The 23,247-nt window shown below is 26.8% G+C and overlaps 1 protein-coding gene across 1 annotated transcript; it reads left to right on the top strand.

Annotated features, from left to right (window-relative positions):
- The first annotated feature begins 6,277 nt into the window (after nt 1-6,277).
- Nucleotides 6,278-22,272, top strand: LOC129606450 (mucin-17-like). The gene is made up of 5 exons (XM_055516786.1): nt 6,278-6,609; nt 18,125-18,340; nt 18,590-21,685; nt 21,800-21,955; nt 22,025-22,272. Exons 1-5 carry the CDS (start codon nt 6,546-6,548, stop codon nt 22,270-22,272), a joined length of 3,780 nt encoding a protein of 1,259 aa, XP_055372761.1. The 5' UTR covers nt 6,278-6,545.
- Nucleotides 22,273-23,247: the final 975 nt, after the last annotated feature.

Below are 23,247 nucleotides of genomic sequence, written 5' to 3'. Positions count from 1 at the left end.
AACTTAAGCAAATGCAGAAAAATATTAACTTGCTTCTTCTACAATGATATGGTAAAGTAAGCACATTTTCATTGAACTCCTCTATAATAATATCATTATCAGCCAGATTCGACTATTTTGTTATCGCTTCTTTTAATTATTGCTCTCAGCCTGTGTAATATAATTTTATCACAATATGTATTAGATAATTGGAATAACTTACGTAGAAGCATGTTTTTAAAAATATTGCATATTTAGTAACCATTTTACAAGCCATTGGTTTGATTTGAATTTATTGAAGTTATATGCTAAGTTGTGATTTATACATAAAAATAAAACCATAAATGTATTTTATCATATGTACATATATCGGGCCATAAATCTGAAATAAATGATCAAAGCTATAAAAACTATAACTAACTATATAGAACTATAATACTTCACCTCGTTTAGTAATTTAGAATTAGAATATTATATATATTATATACGTTATGTAGAAAGATAATGGGAGTATGGAGAAATATTATTCCTTAAATATTCCAAAAATTGGATTGACCAACGACCGAACTCCTTCAAGTTGTATTATCTTGCATATATTCTTTATTCATATTTACTTTTTTACAAAGTTCTTGCAAAATTAAAAATAATATAAAAAATTATTTCTTTTCAAACAATAACAATGAAAAATAAAGAAAAGGAAACAATAATAATCCATAAATGTAGGCAAATTTTCTTAACTTACAACATGCAATATCTATAAACTGAAGGATAACCGATAAATTATAAACAATTTTACTTTTCTTTTATATTACATTTTTGTTGAAACACAAAAAAATTTTTTTTTGTAACTATAAAAATATAAAAAAAGTAAAAGTTTTTCAGCACGCAATGCAAAATTAAAAAAAAAAGTTTTTTTTTTTCAGTGACTTGCTAATGCAAACTACGAATTTTTATCAGCGGATCAGAAGCACATTAAAGTTCAATAAGAAAATAAAGGAAGAACTAGTGATTTTCAAAAATTTTTGATATTTAGAAAGTCGCAAATATTTCTATAATAACAAGCGAATCTACAGTCAGAAGAGAAATATTCAAAAGTTAATAAAATCTATATATGTACATATGTATATGTGTGCTTGCTTACTTTCTTATATTATTAACGTTATTCACGTCAAACTTAGAAGTAAGGTAATTTTAGTTTTTTTTTTCGATTCTAAAACGATTAAAATTTCTTTATTTCTAATAGCAAATTTTCATATTACGTATTTGAAAATAAGATGAAAAAAATACATAATTTATGTATATACATATGTACATACATAAGTATGTAAGTATTTAGGTATTATTTTTTAATGTTGAATAGGCAAGTTTAGAATAACTTCTAATATAAATCCATTACTAAATTTGAAATTTACTGTGTTTTGTAATGATGTTAAAATTAGTTTTCTAGCGAAATTTATGAATAATAAAAAAACACATTTGCCATTAAAAACAATTAAGGTTAGATATTAAAAATAATTTATACGTAACAGTTGAAAGCAAAAAACTAAAAATTATGAAGTTTTTCTGAAAAATTATGAGTACATGAATTTTTAATTGTGACTATGGAACAAACAAATAAAAGAACAAAAATTACATATCGATATATTTTTAAATACAATATTCTAATGATTATATTCGTTTTTGGGAGATTCAAAGCAGAGCAAAGCTCATGTACAATATTTTTATGTAAAAAAAATCAACTCTTCAATTTTAGATTATTTATTTAAAAAATTAATGACTACATCGTGGCATGGTTTAAAATTCATTTTCATACTTAAATGTTGTTAAATGTTCATACTTAAATGTTGTCATTTATTTATACTTTACAAAGACCCATTCTTCGCTTTATAAGTATATTAAAGATTTAAAAGCTTATGCAGATTTTGCTGTGTAAATACAACCAATAATTTGCAAGTTTAAAAGTACAAAGTTTAATAAAAGGTATTGACTTTTACTTTTGATTTTTAATAAATTTTTGTTTTTAACAATTACTAGTAGGAACGATTTAAGAGAAAAAGTACTGATTTTCAATAGATTCTTGATCCTACTTCCACTTATCCTTCAAAAGTAGGTCAAGAAAAATTAATATTTCAAATTAACTCTGAACATATTCCTAAACATGAAGAAAAATGTGTAAATATAAAGAAATGATTTAAGTAAAGTTTGTTACTTTAAATAAAACTACATAAAACTTGATCTCAACCATTTCTGAGCAAGGTGAAAACGGGGCTTTAAAATAACTAGTTTCGGCTTTTGCTTCCTTAAAATATGACGTTTGGTCACGTTTCACGTTTTCAATGGAAACGTTTTTCTTAGTGATATAAAAAATTATTTCAAAGAAGATGTTTATAAAATGGTGGAAATTTGTATTTGCATCAGATTTGGGCATGTGATGGATTGATTAACAATTGCACTTTTTCTATGGCCTTATTTTAATTATTTAATCATTTGTTGGAAAATGTTAAAGAGATTTTTTTCAACTTTTACACACAATATATTTATCTCTTTATTGCAGTTTAAATTAATTATTACCACACTGCAAAGTTTATTATACTCCAACATACCCTAAAGAATGAAAGATAAGATAATTATAAAATGCACATTCACTCAAAAAATTGTGACGAAACAAATTTTCTTAAATGTAAATTAAGAGTTTGCGAATAATTTTCAATGACAGCTTAAAAACCGCTGTAAAACTCTTTAAAGGATTACCAAAAAAAGCAACAAAAACTTGTATAACATTAATTTAACGGGAAAGAAACAACTTTTTTGTCGGTGATTTATATGAAAAAAAACTGATGTGGTCAGCACATAACCGACCGCAATGTTTATTGTCTAGTTAAGTGAAACAGTACTTCTTTCCAATTTTTAGGGCATTAGTAAGTTTATAGTTAACATACCTAGAAAAATGTAAATTTGGCTGTTAGTAGAGTTTCGCTTTGTGCCACCCGAATTCTCTGAAATGTTCGCCAGTTAGTTTCTGTGCCAACCAGAATTCAAATATCAAATTTCAAGAAGCTCTATCAATTAGTTCCATAGATATGATAAAATACGTGAATTCGTCCCCTAGTTCTCTTTATATGGGCAAAAAAAAACTGTCCCGCAAAAAAGTCCAGTTCCCAAGGCCTGACATATCCCAAAAGTTAGTTAATCCGTGACATAGCCAAAAAGAATTCACATATAAAATTTCATGAAAATCGGTTCAGCAGAACTTGATTATTAATTTATTAATGGAGAAGTGCGTTCCTACCGAAAACTCGATAGGCAAAATTTGTTGCCATCACGCCATCTACCTTATTGTTTACACCGATGAAAATATATGTACGCACGTAAAAACAATAAAATAAGAAAATTTTAACTGAATGGTTATACACCAAATCGCAATTGCTGAATCACATTTTCGTTGTATAAGAATATTGCAGAAAACTCGTGGGTGGCCGAAAAAAAAATTCGTAAGATTTATATGATGTCGAAGCTTAATATAAGCGTTGTTAAAAAAACTGAAATTTAAACATCGATTTATGATTGTAAAAATTTCGTTAAATTCATTACATATTCGTTATCAGGTTCGCTTTGAAATTTTTTCCTTGTGCTTTGCTAAAATATTAAACTTTTAACATTTTTTTTCTGATTCATAACTGAAGTAATACATTTTATAAGCATAATTCGGCTTAAAATTATATTTCGGCTTACTAGAATAGTCCAGCATATTCTGAATCTAACCTAAGCTAAATTCTGTATTAGTATCGTATTAATCTTGCATTTGGAACCACAGATAATCAGTTTAAGAACTTAAAATAGTTTTTACTAATATCACCAATATCTAGAAAGTAAATCTTATTTATTAAAAAAAAATTAAATAATGTTTTCTTTTAAAAAATTATTATATTTTTTATCGTAAAATTTTTCTTTTCTTAAGAGGTTATAACGCGCAAAATCTCTTTTCTACACAAATATCATTTTTTGTTTTTAAATATCCGGGTTACATTTAAATAGCTTCAACTGTGAATTTAAATTTTATAGTAATTAATACACTGGTACAGAACGTTAGATGATAATGTTATGTATTTGAAATAAAAATATTTATATATAAGTACGTCATAATGCTCAGTTAAATATTTATAGTGCTATTTTTAAAGCTCCACTTTTAAAAATGACATAACGTCATACTTTTGATAATATACCCACATAAATTGCAACGTTTATAATCATTGCATACTTTTTTGAATAGTATAACAAATTTATTTTTTCGCTTAGAACTGTATTTTCTTCCTTTTTTGTTCTTTATTAATATTTCATTTTTTTTTTTGTAATATGGGGAGTAGAGAGTTTAATTAGACAAAATCTTTCAACAGTATTTCAGCACAAATAATTCAATTTCGACAACTGGACGAACTATAAAAATTTTTATAGTTCAAACATAAGTCAATTCTATTGCAATAAATTAAAAAATTAATAAATTTTTAAAATGAATCAAATCATTCTGGCATTATTTAACATTTTTTTTCACTGCTTCGAATATTTCTATTACATATTTATTAGTGTAGTTTTAATTCATCTTTAGCAATTCGATAATTCTTAATATTTCAGATGTTTTATAATAATAATATATATTATAGCTTTGTATTATATATAATCAATTTTAAATTTTTATTGTATTTCAATTCATAATTTAAATTTTAAATGGCGTGTTAATAAAATATCGAAATGTGTGGAAATAAAATCTAAATAATGGCAGTGATGTCACTTGTATTAAACTATTTATAATTATACATTTAAGTGTAGAAAATATGCTACACAAATTAAAATTATTAGAAATTTTTGAAGACAAGCATAAGAAATAGAAAATATTTTTATCACTTTTTTCAATCTTTTTCAATACAAATAAATAAATTTCTTTTATAGTAAATAAGTTAAAAATTAAATAAATTTGTTAGAAACATGTATAATGTTCATAATAATTTTTAAAAAATAATTATATATACAATTTTGATTTAATAATAATCTCACCTAAAATATGTATAACAATTATGATCGTAACTTTAACTTAAACATGAATTGCTGAACTGAATTTAAACAGAGGTCTAGCGTTTGCACACTGATGTAAGGTCAACCAATAAAATTCTCGCCCAACAAAATGCATGAACCACATTTTATGTGTGAACACTGATAAAATATCAGGATGAAATTCAAAAGCCCAAATTTATACCATTTGAACTTTATAATATTGAACTTATTCAATATATTCAGTTTATTGAAATTAAGTTCCAAAATTAATAAAATGTTAACTAAGCATTTTTATTTAATATAATTATATTTGAAATGTTGGACGTACACAAATTTTAGATTCAATTGAACCATTTACCACCATAATTTATCATTCTACAGAAGTTGTATCTTAATATAATATTAAATTATATAATATTGCAAGCAGCAGAAAATGAGCAATTTAAAAAATTTACACATTTTAAAATTATAAAATTTATTAACTTTTGTTATTTTTATGTTACGTTAAGTAAATGAATATCAGGCATCACTATAGTAAGTAGCTACTCGTATAATATGATTGATTTATAGTAGTATTTTATAAGATGATAATTAATTCATTTTATATTGTCTTAAAAAAGTTAATAAAATCAATACAAAAAGGTGGTTTTTCTGAAGCTGATTTTTTAATTTTATTTTTTATTTTCTGCTTTTTAAGAATAATAATAAAATCTAAGAATAAGTAAGCATTAATTGAATTGTTTGTAAAAAGCACTAAAGATAACGGATAAAAATTAAAATGAAGAATCATATCTGCAGAATTATATTAATTTTTTACCTTTTTATTTGATAAGTGCTGTTAAAAAGAGTTGCATTCGCTTGTGGTGCCACGATATTAAGGTAAGTATAAGAAGAACAAAAGCTTTAATATACAAGTTTGCCAAAAGCTTGTGTTGATCATTCGACTTATGAAGAAGTTAAACAAAAAGTTTTGTATATTTGTATTTCAATTAAAAATTTGAACAGCTACGCAGTAAATTTAAAAAAGTTCTGATAAATTTTCTTTTGAAACAAATGTTAAATTTTAACAATTAATGAATGAGTGAACTGCTGGACGAAAAAAAGTAAAACAGAATATTCCTACTAAGTTTTGGTTTTTGAATACACTAAAATATTATTTTAACATAACGAAAACTTGAATTAAATTGTGCATATTTAAAGAAATATACGACTAGATTTCAAGATGAGCTTCAGTACAATTTGAACAATCGACTCGGTCGTGCGGTATACGATCTTATAATATTATAAAGCATAACTATTTTTACACAATTAAAAACATATAAATTCAAAGGAAAAAAATATTATTCAAGAAAAAAATTAAAATCTACAAAAAAAACCATAAATATTTTAAGATAAAATTTTAAGTGGAAAACATTTGTGAAATATTAGAATTCATTCATAAAATTTTGTAATTAAATTGTTAATGTGATAGATTAAAAACATTTTGCAAAAAAAAATAAATACACAGGTATTCCATTAAGATGCTATTAACATTTAGCATTTTGATTTTTTCCTTCTTTGTAATAGAAGGATTTCCTGCGCAAGGTAAATAATATTTGAATATCAAAAGATTATCAATACATACGTTTTGTATCTCTTAAAAATTATTTACAAACAATTAAATTGAATATGTGTACATCAATAATGAGTGGGCTATTTATAGTTTTTTATGAAATGCAAATTAATATTTTAACCTGAAGTAGTTTTGCTTGTTTGTATACTTTTGGAACAAAATTCATTTGAATGATGTTGATCCTAGTTGTCTGAAGAATACGGTAGCCAGTAGAAATTTCGTGCCTTCGTATCAACATTATATTACTGCAATTTTGAATTAATGTGATTTTAATTTAAGATCAAATCATCTTTAATTTTAGTAAGCATTTAATTTAGTAAGCAGGAACCGCTTTCATTATCATATGAAAACATGTGATCAATACAATTCTTATATACATATATACATACATACATGTATATATATATCAGCTCTGTCAGCTGAATAGTTTCAATTATAATTTTTCATAATTAATTTTTGCGTCAATAATTTTTTCTCGAACGTTATGAGTCAATCAATCCTTATTAGCATACAATATATAAATTCGCATCATTAAAACTTTTGTTAATTTAAAATTTTGTGAACAAATATAATATAAATTTTTGTATACATATGTATAAATATGCATACCAGAAAATACTGATGATGTGATGAAAAAATGTATTACATAAATTTTCTTTAAATGTGAACACCCACCTTTTAAATATTTTCCTTTATATCAGCGTCCATTTGTCAATTTACTTATACTAAACTTTAATTAGTTAGTTTTAAGAAAAGGCAAGCAATATAACCTTATATTATAAATCATTTCCATTAAATATAGAAAACAAGTGAAGTGTTCATCGAAGCAAAAGTTATGTCATTAAAAAATTATCATGCCAAAAACACTCTTTTCTCCTTCTTACTAAAATTTACTTTCTTGTAAATCGAATCTGGATAGCCTTTAATTTTTTTTTATATGCAAAAATCTGGATCAAAGTTATTGAAAAAAATTAACACTGAGATATTCTTAAACAAAAAGTAACTTTAAATTCAATGGGAGCAGTCCTTTAAGAGTTAGTTTTCACAATTTATCTTTAAAAACTTATATTTTTAATTGAAATAATAATACTAACTTATATTATAATAACTGAACTTAATAAAATTGATCTTCATAATTTCAAATGCTCTCAATAGGATTAAGTATCAAATGTACTTAAATATGTATATTCATTTCATCTTGACTGGAAAATTTATTTGAAGATTTCTTTATTTTTTTCAATGTAACAAAAAATGATATGACTAAATTGTACTGTATTCACACCTGCACTAAAGGTACAAAGAAATATAAGTTGTAAGATTTTAAACAGCTTTAACGTTTTTGATATCTTTATGAAAAGTTTGAAAAAAAATGATGAATTTTAAACTGGCTCATAGACAAAATAAGCATAAAATGTCATGCAAAATAATAAAAAGGTGTGTTAGATCAAAATAATGTTTTGTAAAAAGCACATTTTTTTTAAATGAAAATTTTCAACATTGTTATTTTTTATACACGCCATTTGGAAATCTATAAAATAAAACTTATGTTTTATTGAAATAATTTTCTGTTTTTTATATAAATTTAGGAGGAGTTGTAAATCAACAGCTCAAAATATACCTTTAATTTGACATTTTGCAAATTTGTTGATTAATAGTAAAATGAAATATTAATTGATATCTATAAAGTGCTTTCATATTAGTAAATTGGGCCTTATATATTCTAAGTTTACGGAATTTTTAAAATTCTGCTTGATTTGAACACGTTAATACGGTTTTCGACTTGAAAACTTGTGTTTTTTTAACGATTTTCAAGAGAATTTGGTGGAAGATTGACATTTAGTGGGAAAAAATTTTATTCCATAGAAATAAATGAATATGCAAACACGAAATTGTACAGGCAGAAAAAAATAATAGTCACTTTTTTTCAAAGTTTTTCGGAGAAAAAAAACCAGTCGATAAAATTACGCAATATGCCTTTTATATACTTTAATATCCACACATACACATCATAAAATTACCTCTTTTTTTATTCATTTAAAAATTTTGTTGTTTTATTGATCTTTTATAACAAAACATTGAAATGATTTTTTATTTAAAAGAAAATTGAGTTGGTATAAATTTGTTTATCAAACTTTTGACGTATAGCTGCATGTACATATGTACGAAAACACTTATACATATACATGTGTGTATAAATAACATAAAAGTTGAAGGTCAATGCAACTGATTGTAAAATATGATTAACTTTTAGAATGAGTGACAAAAATAAATAATATCTTATAAAAATATGTATTGAAATTAAGAAGCAATTATTTAATTGAAATTGAGAAGTACATAGTTTTATATTTTTATATGCTTACCCCACTTTGTGTAGCAGTATGCTTTCAATATGAAAGTATATAAATTTTTGATACGTTTTAATTTCCCAAAAGTTAATTTAAATAATAAATATACAATATTTATTTAAACTATATATGTTTATTTAGTAATTAGTGCGTTGACATAATAAACTATTGGTTAGGGTATCAAAATTGGGTAAAATTTTTATATGGAACGAGGTGACAAATCTGAGTGGCTTTCGAGATACAGGAATTTTAACGAATTTTCACGAGATTTCTACACTGAAAAAAATTTATGTCTGAAGTGGTCATAAATCATTTCCAAGATCATATTTCTGCTTCATAAATAAAATATTTGATAGCTCGTAATATTTTTCTTCAAAATAGAAATAATTTTTATTTTTAAGTTTATGTTATACATTTACATAATATGTAGTTAAAATTGCACATGAAAGATTTATTTACGACACCTATATCTACCTTTAAAAAACTTTAAAACGTTTCATTGCTAATCGAAGAGCTTAAAGTCTAGGATGTTTTTTGTATTTTTTTTTTTATTACATATTATAATAAACGTATTATTTTTATTGAATTATAAGTTCATCACGTTAATATTATGGTAAAACATGTAGAACTGCGATCCTAGACTTGTATATTTCTTTAAACATTTGTTTAATTTAAAACCTTACAAGCAAAAAATTTGTAACTTTTGTTTTAAGGAAATCTCTTGCATTGGTTTTAGTTTTATTTCATGAACCAAATACAATTTCGTAGACTTTTTGTCACTAAGTTCACATAATTTAACTTAGTACGCATGTGTGTATGAGATATGCAAATTAATAATCATATTTTTTAACATTAATTATAAGTGTTTTAAAATAACTTTAAAGTAATGAATTTCACCTATACATAAATGTTGAAATTGTATTCCATTTAATTATTTGTGCAGAGCATAGTACAGTATTGTGACTCTGGCATCTCAAATTTTTGTACTTTGTGAACCCTTAGAGACGAAGGTATAAATATGCTTATATTTTTTCTTCAAAAAATGTAACTATTGTAATAATGAGAGTGTTCTGCAGTGTACAAATTTTTAAATTGTCATTTAAAGCTTAATAACACAGAGAAAAGCATTTTTAACATTTAAAGCATTTTAAACATTTAATTAAGATGTTAAAAAAGTAGTGTTTTCCGAATACTTTCAAAGACTTATGAGCAAGCTGTAATACTATGTGACGTTGACATTCATTCGAAGATGGGTAAAGCTAATTTGTATTTCCAATAAAATTTGTAATGAAAGCTTTTTGTGTGAACAAACTTGTTAAAAAAATAATGCACACAAATGATGGTTGCAGATTACTCTCAAAATTCAATTTTAGTACACAAATATTTTATAACGGCTGGCATGTTACTATTGCGTGTTACTGTAATTGTTTTAACGCTGTAGCGAAATTTTTCACGTATGACCAAGCCGCTGTGACAAATTCCGCCATAAGGATTTCCTATTTCATTGTTATTTTTTCTCTCTCTCTCTCTCTCTTAAATTTTGAATTTATTAGTTAAGGTTTTTATAAACTCAATTTTCACTATTCTTTTTAGCACTTTTCCAAAAAATTTTTGAAAAAAAGTGCTTATTAGTTTCACTCTGTCCGTCCGTCCCTCCGCCCGTACGACCGTCCGTCCGTTTGTCCGACCGTTCGTCTGTCCGTGTGTCTGTTTATAAAACTTGTACACCCTTGAAGATAGAAAGCTGAAATTTTGTACGTACATATATCTTTTCTAGAAACTTATTTCCGTAGAACAAAATTTTTACCTATCTCCCCCCCCCTAGAAGTTATACCCCCCCAAAACCGTAAAAATGGCCTTTTTTAACTGTTTGTTGCAATGAAACTATAAGCATTTTTGAAATTTTGCAAACGCATAAAGGCAGCGGCTTGCTTCCCCTAGAGCGGTATACTATAATTAAACTTTATAAAAACAAAATGGCCGTTCAAATTTGCCGTTATCTAAAGTCTTTTTTTTTCCAAATTTTTGATTTCGATTTTCTTCTAGATCCCAGCCTGTAGAAGGTTGAAATTTTAGCGGCTTTTACACATTAACAAATAATTCATTTCGTTAGAAGAAAATTTTTTTCCATCTCCAATCTTCTCAAGTTATCGCCTCTTGAAATTTGTAAAATTTGAATTTTTGACACCTTATGTTTCCAAAACTGCAAGCTTTTTCAAATTTCTATAAACACAAAAAGCTAACGGTAAATTCCATGACATTAAAAAATATAATTATTTTTCTTATTAACCCTTAAAATCGAACATTATGTTAACCCGAGTTTATTTTGCTTTATTTCAAAGACTGCATGTATGCATCATCCTAAATTTATGCAATCCTAAAATAGTTTTGTATATGAATGAAAATAATTTTAATAGTGTAATAGATATACATAGACTGTATTGAAAAGCAGAATTTTCACTTGTTGAAGGGAAAAGTGCTACAATACAAACCATTGGTTTGACCCAACTTTATTTATATTTGTAACTTGTAAAAACATTTTAGTTCTTAAATAAAATGAGGGTTGATAATACTATTACTACTTTTTCGTTGTTTCCTGTAGCTCTCGCACTACACGGAAATTGCTGGAACCATTTTGAATTGATAAATGCCTGCGAATAAAAGTTCAAGGTAACTATATGAAAATACTATATGAAATACTGTATATGATAATAATTTATGAATGATATAATATATGAAAATAATGTTCTAAAACCCATTTTAACTTACACACAAAATTCTATTAAATGTCTAAACTAAACCCTTATACACTAATGTCGATTTGAGGTTTGTTTTTCTTATCAAAATTTTAATTATATTTTCATTTATAATAAATTCTACTTGTACTAATAATTCTACTTTTTAATAATGCACATTGATTCATAATTTGTTTTTAATTTAAAATTTATTCACGCGCCTGATAGTTTGAGAAACCGGGGTATGGACTATAGACTTTAAATCGACAATGATTCTCAATTATTATTAATTTTGTCTTATTTTTAGTTTCAATGTTTTTAAAATTTTATTTGTGGAAAAAAAAAATTCATGATAATTTTTTAGGTTTTGTTATTGATGCTTTAAAACCAGTTTTTTTCGATGTTTTACTCTTAAATTATTACTCATTCTCATATTTTTATGTAAATTTGTTTTTAACGCTTAATTTCTGAATGATTTTATATCTCAAAATTATAATTTTCCCGCGTGATATTTTTTCTTTATAATTTTGTTTTCTTTATGAATTAGTACCGGTAAATTAGTACTTAAAATCGAATTAATTTATGGATACATAAAGATTAATTCTATTTTACCTTTGGCAAAGACAACATAGAAAATAGTTTAATAGTATATATTAAGAGATATTTAAGGAATTTTTTGATTTATTTGTGATAGTACACCCTCACATCAGAAAGGGACCATAAAATGTATGTTCTAAAACAGACACTGTGGTCTAAAAAAAATAACTTTAAAATGGTTAATCTTATATCGGCTGTCAAATTTTTTAAATAAAAAATATCAAAGATAAATTCTGCCCTCTTTTTGAGTATCTTCTTGTTCTCTGTTTTACCATATTAGGAAAAGTTTCACTATCTAAACAATTTAAATTTCATAAAAATTTTGAATTTTATCACAATTTATTTTGTCAAATTTGAAGCAAAAATTTTTTTACAATGTTACATGAAATAATTTTTTTTAACAAGGTACTTATCACATATATATACATAGCATATTATGTTCATTTATGATTGTCAGTATCCACATGTTTTAAAAATCCAAAACAGCAGCGTCTCTAGCGGTACTAGAACCCCGATGCAAGTTTCTATTTAGCGCCCTTTATCAAAAAATATATCAAAAAAATCAAATGCTAATTAAACAGTATATTGATTATTGTATAATATATAATATTATACATTTATTTGTAACTGATATCAATTACACATAAAATCAATTGCACGATAGTTAGCTTAAAAATTTATTTTTCTTGCTTTTATCGCAGCAAATTCATCCAAAATATCATTAATTTTTAGTTCATCTCAGATGTCGCTTTCAATAGCAATCATTGCTAACCCAACTAATCTCTCTTGAGAAATATTTGATAGAAATATGTCTTAATTAATTTAAGTTTAGAAAATGACCTTTCGCCACTTGCTACAGAAACTGGTAGAGTTAATAGTATCCGCAAAGCTATTGTTAAATTTGGAAATATCCCAAATAAATCATTTGTATACATAAAATTTAAAATCTTTAAGGGATCATAATGTTTAGTTGCGGCGTTATGGTATCTTTAAATATAAAAAGTTCATTATATAACTCAGAAGAGTTTATGTCTATCTAATGATGCTGCAAAATTTTGATAATTTGAAATCTATATAAAATTGATAAAAATCACTATACTCACAAAAATGGTATTATCCAACAAATTACACTTTTTTCTTACACTTTAATGTCTAATTAAAATTAAATATTTCACAAAATAAATTATATTTTATTTAAAATAAATAAAATACTATTTTTTCTTACTGAAAATATCGCAAAATGAAAAATGCCTGTCTATAAACCAAAAAGCTTTTAACGAAAAAAGATTTTTTTAATTTGAGCTAAGCAAAAATTTTTTTAAAAAAAATTTGGATTGGAAACTTGATTTAAAAAAAAAAAAAATTAAAAAAAACAATTAAGTGGAAAATCACTTTTCGATTTTAGCGCCCATTCAGACCCTTTCAGAGTGGCGCCCCGATGCCGTGCATCTTCTGCATCCACGGTCGAGCCGGGCCTGATCCAAAAAGTGATACCTGTCTTTAAGAATGGTGACGCATGTAAACCAAGTAGTTATAGGCCAATATCAATCGTTCCTTTCTGCGCCAAAGTATTCAAATACTGATGTATTCTCAAATAGACTAAGACTCAAATAATATACTCAAATAGACTAAGACATTTAAAAACTAATCAGCTTTTGATACGATTGCACATAATCTGTTACGGGTTAAGCTCTCATATATTGATTTTCCATTCACTTCCTTGAATTTGATGGATAACTATTTAAAAAAAAGAAAACAGTTTAAAAAAATATTAATATAGGAGTACCTCAGGGTTCTATATTGGGTCTTTGTTTATTTCTAATCTTTAGAAATAATGAATGATATCCATTGATTGCCCCTGGTAGGAAAATTGTTTTTATTTGCAGACGACTGTAGTTTATTTTACAATGGTAACGATCCACAGATAATTGAATTAAATGTTGAGTGAAATTTAGTTGCATTAACTAAGTATCTGGAAAGAAATAGGCTGTCAATGAATACAGATAAGATCAAAATAATTAACTTTCGGTCTCTACGTATGAATTACAGTAACTTTCAAATACGGTGGGTGATATTTTGTTGAGTGAGGTGAGTGAAGTTAAATTTCCTGGTATTATACCGGACAAGAATCTGAGATGGTTTCCACATATTAATTTTTTTGGAAAGTAAGTTAAATAAATTTAATAGTATGATGTATAAATTTAAAAATAAAATTCCTAAGGGCATAAAATTAAAAATGTGTTATGCTGCCATTCACTCGATACTTTCGAACGGTATGGTTCTGTGGGCATCTAATAACTTAGCAAGCAGATTACAGGTATACAAAAATAAGATCTTAAGAAATATTTTAAAACTACCTCGATTATATAGTACTTATAGATTATACTTTGTAAATAATATATTTCCTAAAGGGGCTATTTACCAGTTCCAACAAATTTTGAACATATATAAAATTTTAAACAATATTGGTCACTATAATATCTCTTCAGTTGAAAGATTTACCCATAGATTCAATACAAGAAATAAAAATAATATCCGTGCTCATAGACGTGGTACGATTCTATCGTCTCAAAGAATATAATTTACTGGGTCTCAACTGTTTAATGGGTTGCCAAATGAATTAAAAAATATTGACAATTTTCAGATTTTTAAAAGAAGGGTTAAAGGTTTATTTGTTGTCCCCAGGTCTGAATATTAATTAACTCGTATCATTAGAATAATTTGAGTATTTTTTTAATAAAAATAATCAAAAAAAAAAATAATAAAAAAATCAATAAAAGTAATAGTAGTGATAATAAATAAAATTTTCATTTCAGTCTATTTTCTTATTGAATTGAGTTTATAGCATCTTATAAATTTATTTTTCCCTGCTACTAATTATTATTCATATACTTAATTTTATTTAAAAACATGTTTCAAGTGCCAGTTTTTTAAAGTTTCCATAATATCAATAGAGGCGAGAGAACGCAAAATGTTTTTTCTGATTATAATAAGGTGTATATATTTTGTAAATAAATTAAATAAGAAAAAAAGAAATTTAACTAAATTTTTACTGGCTAAAAAATTTTACAAATTTTTGCTAATTTTGGCAAAATAAACTTTACGAATTAATGAACAATTATTTTAGATTTTTATTACATTTGAAAAATGTGATAAAAATCTGTATTATTTGTACTACAAGGCTTAAATCATTAATTTTTCCAAAATAAATAATTAAAATTTGAATCAAACATTTCCTCTTCAAACCGTTTTGTCATCTTTTTAAATAGTCAACAATAACTATTTATTTCATATATCCTCGATTTTTTGAGTAAAGTCTACCTTCCACGCACTACTTTTATTATTATTTGGTGTATAACGTAATTATTCCATTCAGTATTTGACAAATAATTGTATTGATTGCTTTATTCTGTATTGTAAATTAACTTTTTGCTTTTATTATACAAGTATGCTTTGTTTATATATATATATGTATTTTTATATTATAAACAAATACTGATCAAACTGCGTACATGGTAATTATGGTTTAAGAATACATTAACGTGCATCGTATGCATTCAAATCAAAAAATTTCAATAAACTTTACTGTGGTATACACAAATAAGTGAAGATAAACGTAAAGGTATATAAATTGCGAGAATAACAGTTTTTAACTTTAAGCAGTACATATATAGGGCATAGGTAGCAAAACTTGATTTCGATAAAAGGCCAAAAATCCAATCTTCTGAATGCTTAGAGTTGCAATCACGGGCAAAATTTAGAAAAACCTCCGTTTTCACAAAATTTAATTATTTTCTTAAATTTTAATATCAAAGTAAAACAAGCGAAATCAAATATTAACGTGAATCTTCTTGGACTAGACGAAAAACACGAATATTAGAGAGAACTGAAGATTTTTTATACAAGAGTATTTATATTGGTATCGATCAATTTCACTTATCTTCTTAAATGTTGCTAAAATGTTCTTTGCTAGCCGTAAAAGTAAAGAAATTTTATTCAATTAAATTTGTTCTTACGATACGAGTCAGGTCGGTTAAATATTCATGTCTTCTTGGAAAATGATATTAAACTACACAAAATATTTAAAAATGTTAAACTGAAGAAAATCTTTGAAGCTGTATAGCAAAGCTGTACCAAAACTTGAAAGGATACTGAAAAAACTTAAAAGGATAAAAATTTTCTGTTCGAGTATAATATCTTAATCGTTCTGTTAAATAATAACCAATGGTTGGGTCAGACCAATGGTTTGTATTGTAGCACTTTTGCCTTCAACATTTCGTGAAAATACTGCTTTTAAACACAGTCTAGTATATCTACCACACTATTAAAAATATTTTCATTCATATACGAAACTATTTCTACGATTGCACATATTTAGGATGGACGATTTTGCAGCCTTTGCAATAAAGCAAAAATTACTTTAAAGAGGGCTTAACATAATGCTCGATTTTAAGGGTAAATTGCGAAATTATTGCGGTGCGGGTTAAGAAAAATAATTATGCTTTTTAGTGGCATGGAATTTACCGTAAGCTTCCAGCGTTTATAAAAATTTAAAAAAGCTTGTGGTTTCAGAAATAAAGGATGCCAAATATTCAAATCTTACAAATTTGAAGAGTTGATAACTTGAGAGAGGGTGAAGATGGAAAAATTTTATCCTAACAAAATAAACTATTTATTAGTATCTAAAAGTTGCTTAAATTTCAGGCTCCTACAACCTGGGGTCTGGAAGAAAAACGACATCAAAAATTTGGAAAAAACAGTATGCCACGATAGGCGAAGCAAGCCACTGCCTTTCTGCGTTTACAAAATTTGAAAAATGTTTATGGTTTCATTGCAACAAATAGTTAAGAAAAGCCATTTTATGGTTTTGGGGGGGGGGGGGGGGGGGGTATAACTTTTAGAGGGGGTGAGGTAAAAATTTTGTTCTAAGGAAATAAGTTTTTGGTAAAGATATATGTACATATAAAATTTTAGGTTTCTACCTTCAAGGGTGTAGAAGTTTTGTAAACAGACACACGGACAGACGGACGGACGGACGGACAGAGTGAAACTAATAAGCACTTTTTTTCAAAAAATTTTTGGAAAAATGCTAAAAAAATGAATACATGGAAGGTTTTCAAAAACTTTTTTTTTACTTCAAATAATTCATTACAATAATTCATTACAAACTTTTTTTTTAAAACAAATAATTCATTAAAGTAAATGCCAGAACCCTATTTAAATTGCGTATGAACGGGATAGCTGGTTCAGGTAGCTGCCATACAACTTCAAAATTTATTTGGCTATATCTCAGAAACTGTAAAAGCTGTGACATTGAAATTTCACACAAACGAATATATTAGTAGAGCCAATATGCTTGATAAAAGTCGTTGAAATTGCTCAGCTCTTTGTAGCAGAGATATCTTAAAAAAATATTGAAAACACAGTACTCAAATTATTCCCATAGAGGATAACAAATTCGTACGGGTATTACAGAGTTGACACGGTCAACTCTACTTTTTTTCGTTTTAACTAAAAATAACTTTTAGCTATATATATTACATATGATAACAATACATCCTTAACACACAAAATTTTCTTTCAAAGAAAATCAAGTAAAATTATTTTTAATAAAGTCAATTTTATATTGAATTTATTCGTATAATTTGCTTTTAATTGTACTAGATATTATGAGCAGGATTTATACTAAATATTATAAGTGGTTTAAGAATGAACCACGACGAAAAGTGTTATAAAGTTATTTATCAGATTAAACGCAAAATTTTATCTTACTTCATTTATAATTTTTAAAATTTTAATTTTTGTTTCAGAAACTTCCATTCCGCCAAAGCCAATAATAGAATCTGGAGTATATAGACAAGCATTGGACAGCTATGGTAATCCAGTTGCTTATTTAGAAGCTGCAGATGCACCAGATGGAAGAAAGTTTGTTCATGCCGGAGAAGGAGTTCAATTTGAAATACCAAAATATGCTTCTGGAATAACAGAAATTAAAAAACCGGACAGCAATTTACTTCCGCCTTTAGGTAAGTTTCCAATACGGCAATCATCTACATATATGGTAACAATTATTCATTTGCCAATTAACAAACTTTTTTCTTTCTTCTTTAAATAATATCTACTTCTTCTTAAAGCACGCTTCTAAACATATTGTCATAAACATATCTCATACCTATAAGAGTTCATAATAAAATACAATATTTCAATCTTATCACACTTAGTTACTGACTTTTTTTATTGATTATATCACTACGTGCATAATTCTGTTGCAACAGATGGTGGTAGTATTAACGAACAAAGCACAAATGATGAAGAAGAAAACGTTAAAGTTTTACAAGCTGATGTTGTAACGAACCAGAAAATTGAGAATACAGATTCAACACAACAGAAATCACAATATCCTTTAAAAGTTCAGTTAAATTTACAATCAATATCTCAACCGAATATCTTACAAGCCAAAGCTATTGAAAGTCCATCGAAAAAATTAATAACAGACGCAAATGTATTAGCAAACACAAATACAGGAAGTATTGATCTTAGGAATAATGAGCATTTCTCGCAATTGGAAAGGTATTTTGAGATAAATCCAAATTTGATACCACTTTCCATTGTTCCATCGGTTGAATTAAACGTAAGCCCTCTAGTAGCACCACCATTTCTTAACACTGATATAGAATTTGATGTCAATAATCCTTTTGAAGTAGAAAAACACGAGTCGCCAAACCAGGTAAAAAATCATAATCGATTTGAAAAAGATGCAGCAGCTTTCGATGTAGTGACTGTTGCACCAAAATTTTCCGCAGAAATGACAGAAAAACTTTCACAACTAAATTTAAATCCGTTAGTTCCACCAAAAACAGAATTCAATGAAACTCTTACTTTTGAAATTAGTCAAAATTATCCAGTTCAAAGTTTGAATATAAATCCATTTTTACCTGCAGCTGAGAATTTTTTTACACATAGAGATAAAGACGAGTCTTCGACGAATGTACCTGAAATTAACAATATGGAAACTGTAAAAGGAATTTCAGAACTTAATTTAGATCCTTTAATTCCTCCAAGAGTTCAAGAAACAGATGAATCCATTCCCAATGATTTTTCCAATACGCAAACCGAATTAGCCAATGCTCACGAAACTGGTGAATCATCTCCTGTTGAACTGCCAGCAACCAGCAAGTCAGTAGAATCTATTCATAACAAAATAACAACTGAAGCAATTGAAAAATCACCAACTTTCCCTGCAAAAAGTGTTTCAAAACCAGAAAGGGTTATTTCAACTACAAAAATGACTGCAACGAGAACTGCGACTAATAAAGCAAATGCTAAATTAGCTAATAAAAATACCGCAAGAAATTTAAATCGTAGGCCACAAGTAATAAGCAAGTTTTCAATATCAACAGTGCCAAAAAACTTTATTCCCTCAGAAAAGACTACTTCACATCTTACCTTGCCAAAAGCTGTCTCAAGAAATATACATAATAATAACAAATCAGACCCGCAAATATCAGCAAATCCAACAACACATTTTCAAAACGTTTCTCATGTCCCATTAGAAAAAAATGAGCCACAATATTTTATTGAGAACGACGAGACACTTTCTATTTTAAATTTAGAACCTTTAATCCCACCAGAAGTAACATATTCTTCTGAATATGAATCTTTAACTGAAGGCGTTAACAATACTAAAATTATGTTCTTTAAAACTCAACCCCGAAGTGATGAGTTCAGCTTCAATCACACATTATCGACATTAGACTTTGAGATTCCTGTTAATTCACAAATTCAAAGTACATCTGCACCAGATCTAAAATATAAAAATGATATAGAAATAAATGCTGCTAAAAAAGACGGAGATAGAAATGTTTCCCCAGGAGCACAAAAAGAAAGCAAAATAGACGGTAGAAATAAGTTGAGTAAAATAAATAATATGAAAGTTAATATAGGTACATTATCAACTACAGCTTCTCTGAAACATCAGCCAAAACCTGAAACCGTCGCATACGACGCAGAAGACCCAAACCTTTTTGGGAAAGTGTTGAATTCGGAAACGGAAGATTTGAACAATAATAAAAAAATTCATAATGAAGAAATTCAGCTGAAGCTAAATTTACAACCTTTGATACCTCCAATTCAAGATAAATTTGATGAACTTGAATTTGATGAACCTGTTTCACGTGATAAAGTTGAGCCAGAAAGTAAATTACAACTAAATGATACATTTACCAAACCTTTAGAAACGTTTGCAATGAATGTAGAGCCATTTATTCCTTCACGAGTGGAAACAAGTTCCACTGATAATCTCCATATCACATATACTGAATCTACTTCTGAAAAAACTATAGAAGAGACAACAAGTAAGCCTAACGAAAATAAACCTGTAGATTATAAAGAAAATATCACTGAAAGCCTTTCATATAATATTGAAGCTACATCACCTAGAGGAAATTCTAGCTACTATGCAATGTCAAACACGAGTTCTTTAGACAGGTTCCATATGAAAATGGAAAATATTTTTGCGCTGAATACAGATCCACTTATTCCTCCTGCGGCAAATTTAGATCCGGGTATAATAGATGAATCAATAAGTGGGCCGTCTGCAGTAACTGCGGCAAAAACTTTAAAAAATGAACGTGTATCCAAATTTCAAAATTCGCCAATCATAAATATTGTACTTGATAAATCATTTATAAACGTTGGACATAGAGCGAATACCTTAAATAGCATTTCTTTAACAGAATCAAGAGTAACAACAACACCAAAACATGTAGCGTACAAAAATATAGAAAATAGTTCAGAAAAAAGCTCTTCAATGTGCTCAGCTTACGGATGTACAACCCCAAGTCTAATTGCTACAAAAGAATTCGTCTCCAACACTGAAATGCCACCACAAACCACAACATTAATATCCTCCAATAATCCACCTACAATATATACAAAACCATCACCCACTCAACATTCAATACTTTTATTACCAAAAAATTTAACACCAAATACTGTGAAACCAGAAATTTCTTCTTCTACTATCGCAAATTCAAATTCAAATTCAAAGCCTTTACCGCAAATCTTTAACACAGAATTTGACCAAATCACTATAACCACTAGTCCCACTACTACTACTTCTAGCACATTTACCACTTCTGCCAATAGCATTAGTAACTCTATAACTAACTCAATTTCTTCTAATTTTGAATTCTTTACTGCAGCACCTCCTTCAAAATTATTTATACCACCGGTACTTGATCAAAAACAGTATTCTATAGCGGATAGTACAATTGATTCTACTTCAAGTACATTCTCAAGTGCACCAGCAACATCATTTGCAGAACGATTAAATTTTAACAAAAACCAAGACCAAAAAGAAGTAATTCAAGGTAATGATTTCTTAATTTCAACTGAAAATTCATTAATATCACAAAACATTTCTAAAAATGGAACATATTCGTTTCCTACGAATTCTGAATCATATTCAAATTTTTTAAATAAAGATTTGCTTCCACCAATAGAAACACCAATAAATCAAATTGCTGCTGGACAAGTGCAAAAAGCTGAAGCAAATCCACCTCCATTTTCAAGTAATCCATTCCTAACGAAAACTGCTGGGCTATCGGCACCAAAACAACAAGTTTCTTCAGGTGGAATTAGTGCTTTTAACATAAATGTTAAAAATGATAGCTATATAAAAAGTAATAAAAATAATCATAAATTTACAGGAACATTTGGTGGGGCTCCAGGATTCTTAGGAAACCAAAAACCGGGCTACGCCATCCGTCCTTCTAGTGGTAGTAGTGGGACCATTATTAACCCAAGTCCTACACCAGCAAGTGGTCAAAGTGCTTTCAATAAGCAACCTACAATTGATAATAGATTTGCAGAAAAGGGAAATCATCCAGGAAAATATTCAGGAGGTTTTGGTGGGCCACCTGGTATACTTGCTCCTTATGACAATGTCAAACAATAAATTTCCTCAGATGTCTTTGACAAAGTATTTATTAATATTTTTTAAGTTATATATTTTCAAAATGAATAATTCAGGATATCTTTAAAAGGTTTGAAAAGTTTCGCCGTCTTTATAAATTGCATCAATTTTATCTTTACCTTCAAATTTAAAATTGAGTAACAGCTATGGTACTCTTCTGTAAGACAGATTTGCGTTTTTCACTAAATTGGAAATTTATATAAAATTTTATATTTCAGTTACATACATATGTGCATATGTATACATACATATGTGCATAAGCTACAAGTGTACTGAATTTCTTCAATTATTAATTTAAATTTAACCTCTATTAAATTTGCTTTAAATTTATGGAATTTTATATAAAAAAAATGTAGTTTTGAAAAAAGAATTCTGTGCGTTTTTACGAAATACGAAAAAACAGATTTCGCGAAATAAACAATTAAAATCTTTTTCATAGCTAATGAAGTAAAACTTTAACAAACCTTTGGCGAATATCCTTATTGTACTTAAGTGGTAAAAAAATAAAGTAAAAAAATATTTTGATAAAATATGTAAAAATTTTTTGTTATTTAAAAAAAAATTATTTTTTTATCTATGTATGTACATATAAGGACATACTTACATATAAGGATACATTCGGATAAAACTTGAAAAAACTTTAAAAAGAGAAACAATGACGAAATTTCCCTCAAAAGAAAAAAAATTCTCACTTAAAAAAAAATAAACCAGGCTGACAGAAAACTTGAAAAAACTTTTTAAAACTTTATAAACAGATGGTAAACGTCAAATGTCAAAGTATTTATCAAACATTATACCAAAAACCGAAAATTTTTATTTTGGATTATAAAAGTGTGAAACTTTTATAAATAAAGAATAAAACCTTTTTGTTTGTTTTATGTTTAATTGACAAGTTTTGAGAAAAAGGTTATTGTTGATGAAAAAAATTTTTTTTCAAAAATTAAACCTTCTGACATA

This window comes from Condylostylus longicornis, unplaced genomic scaffold, assembly GCF_029603195.1.
Source record: "Condylostylus longicornis isolate FDR11 unplaced genomic scaffold, ASM2960319v2 ptg000018l, whole genome shotgun sequence".
In the NCBI taxonomy this organism is placed as follows: Eukaryota; Metazoa; Arthropoda; class Insecta; order Diptera; family Dolichopodidae; genus Condylostylus; species Condylostylus longicornis.
Note: the sequence above shows the minus strand (reverse complement) of the source record. Positions and strands in the feature narration are given on the sequence as shown.

What these genes read in the sequence shown, in the direction of transcription:
- LOC129606450 (XM_055516786.1), top strand. Translation starts at nt 6,546, where the DNA reads ATGCTATTAACATTTAGCATTTTGATTTTTTCCTTCTTTGTAATAGAA. An exon ending in CAATTTACTTCCGCCTTTAG is followed by an intron (nt 18,341 to 18,589) that starts GTAAGTTTCCAA and finishes CTGTTGCAACAG; the next exon opens with ATGGTGGTAGTATTAACGAA. An exon ending in AGTTTCTTCAGGTGGAATTA is followed by an intron (nt 21,956 to 22,024) that starts GTGCTTTTAACA and finishes ATAAATTTACAG; the next exon opens with GAACATTTGGTGGGGCTCCA.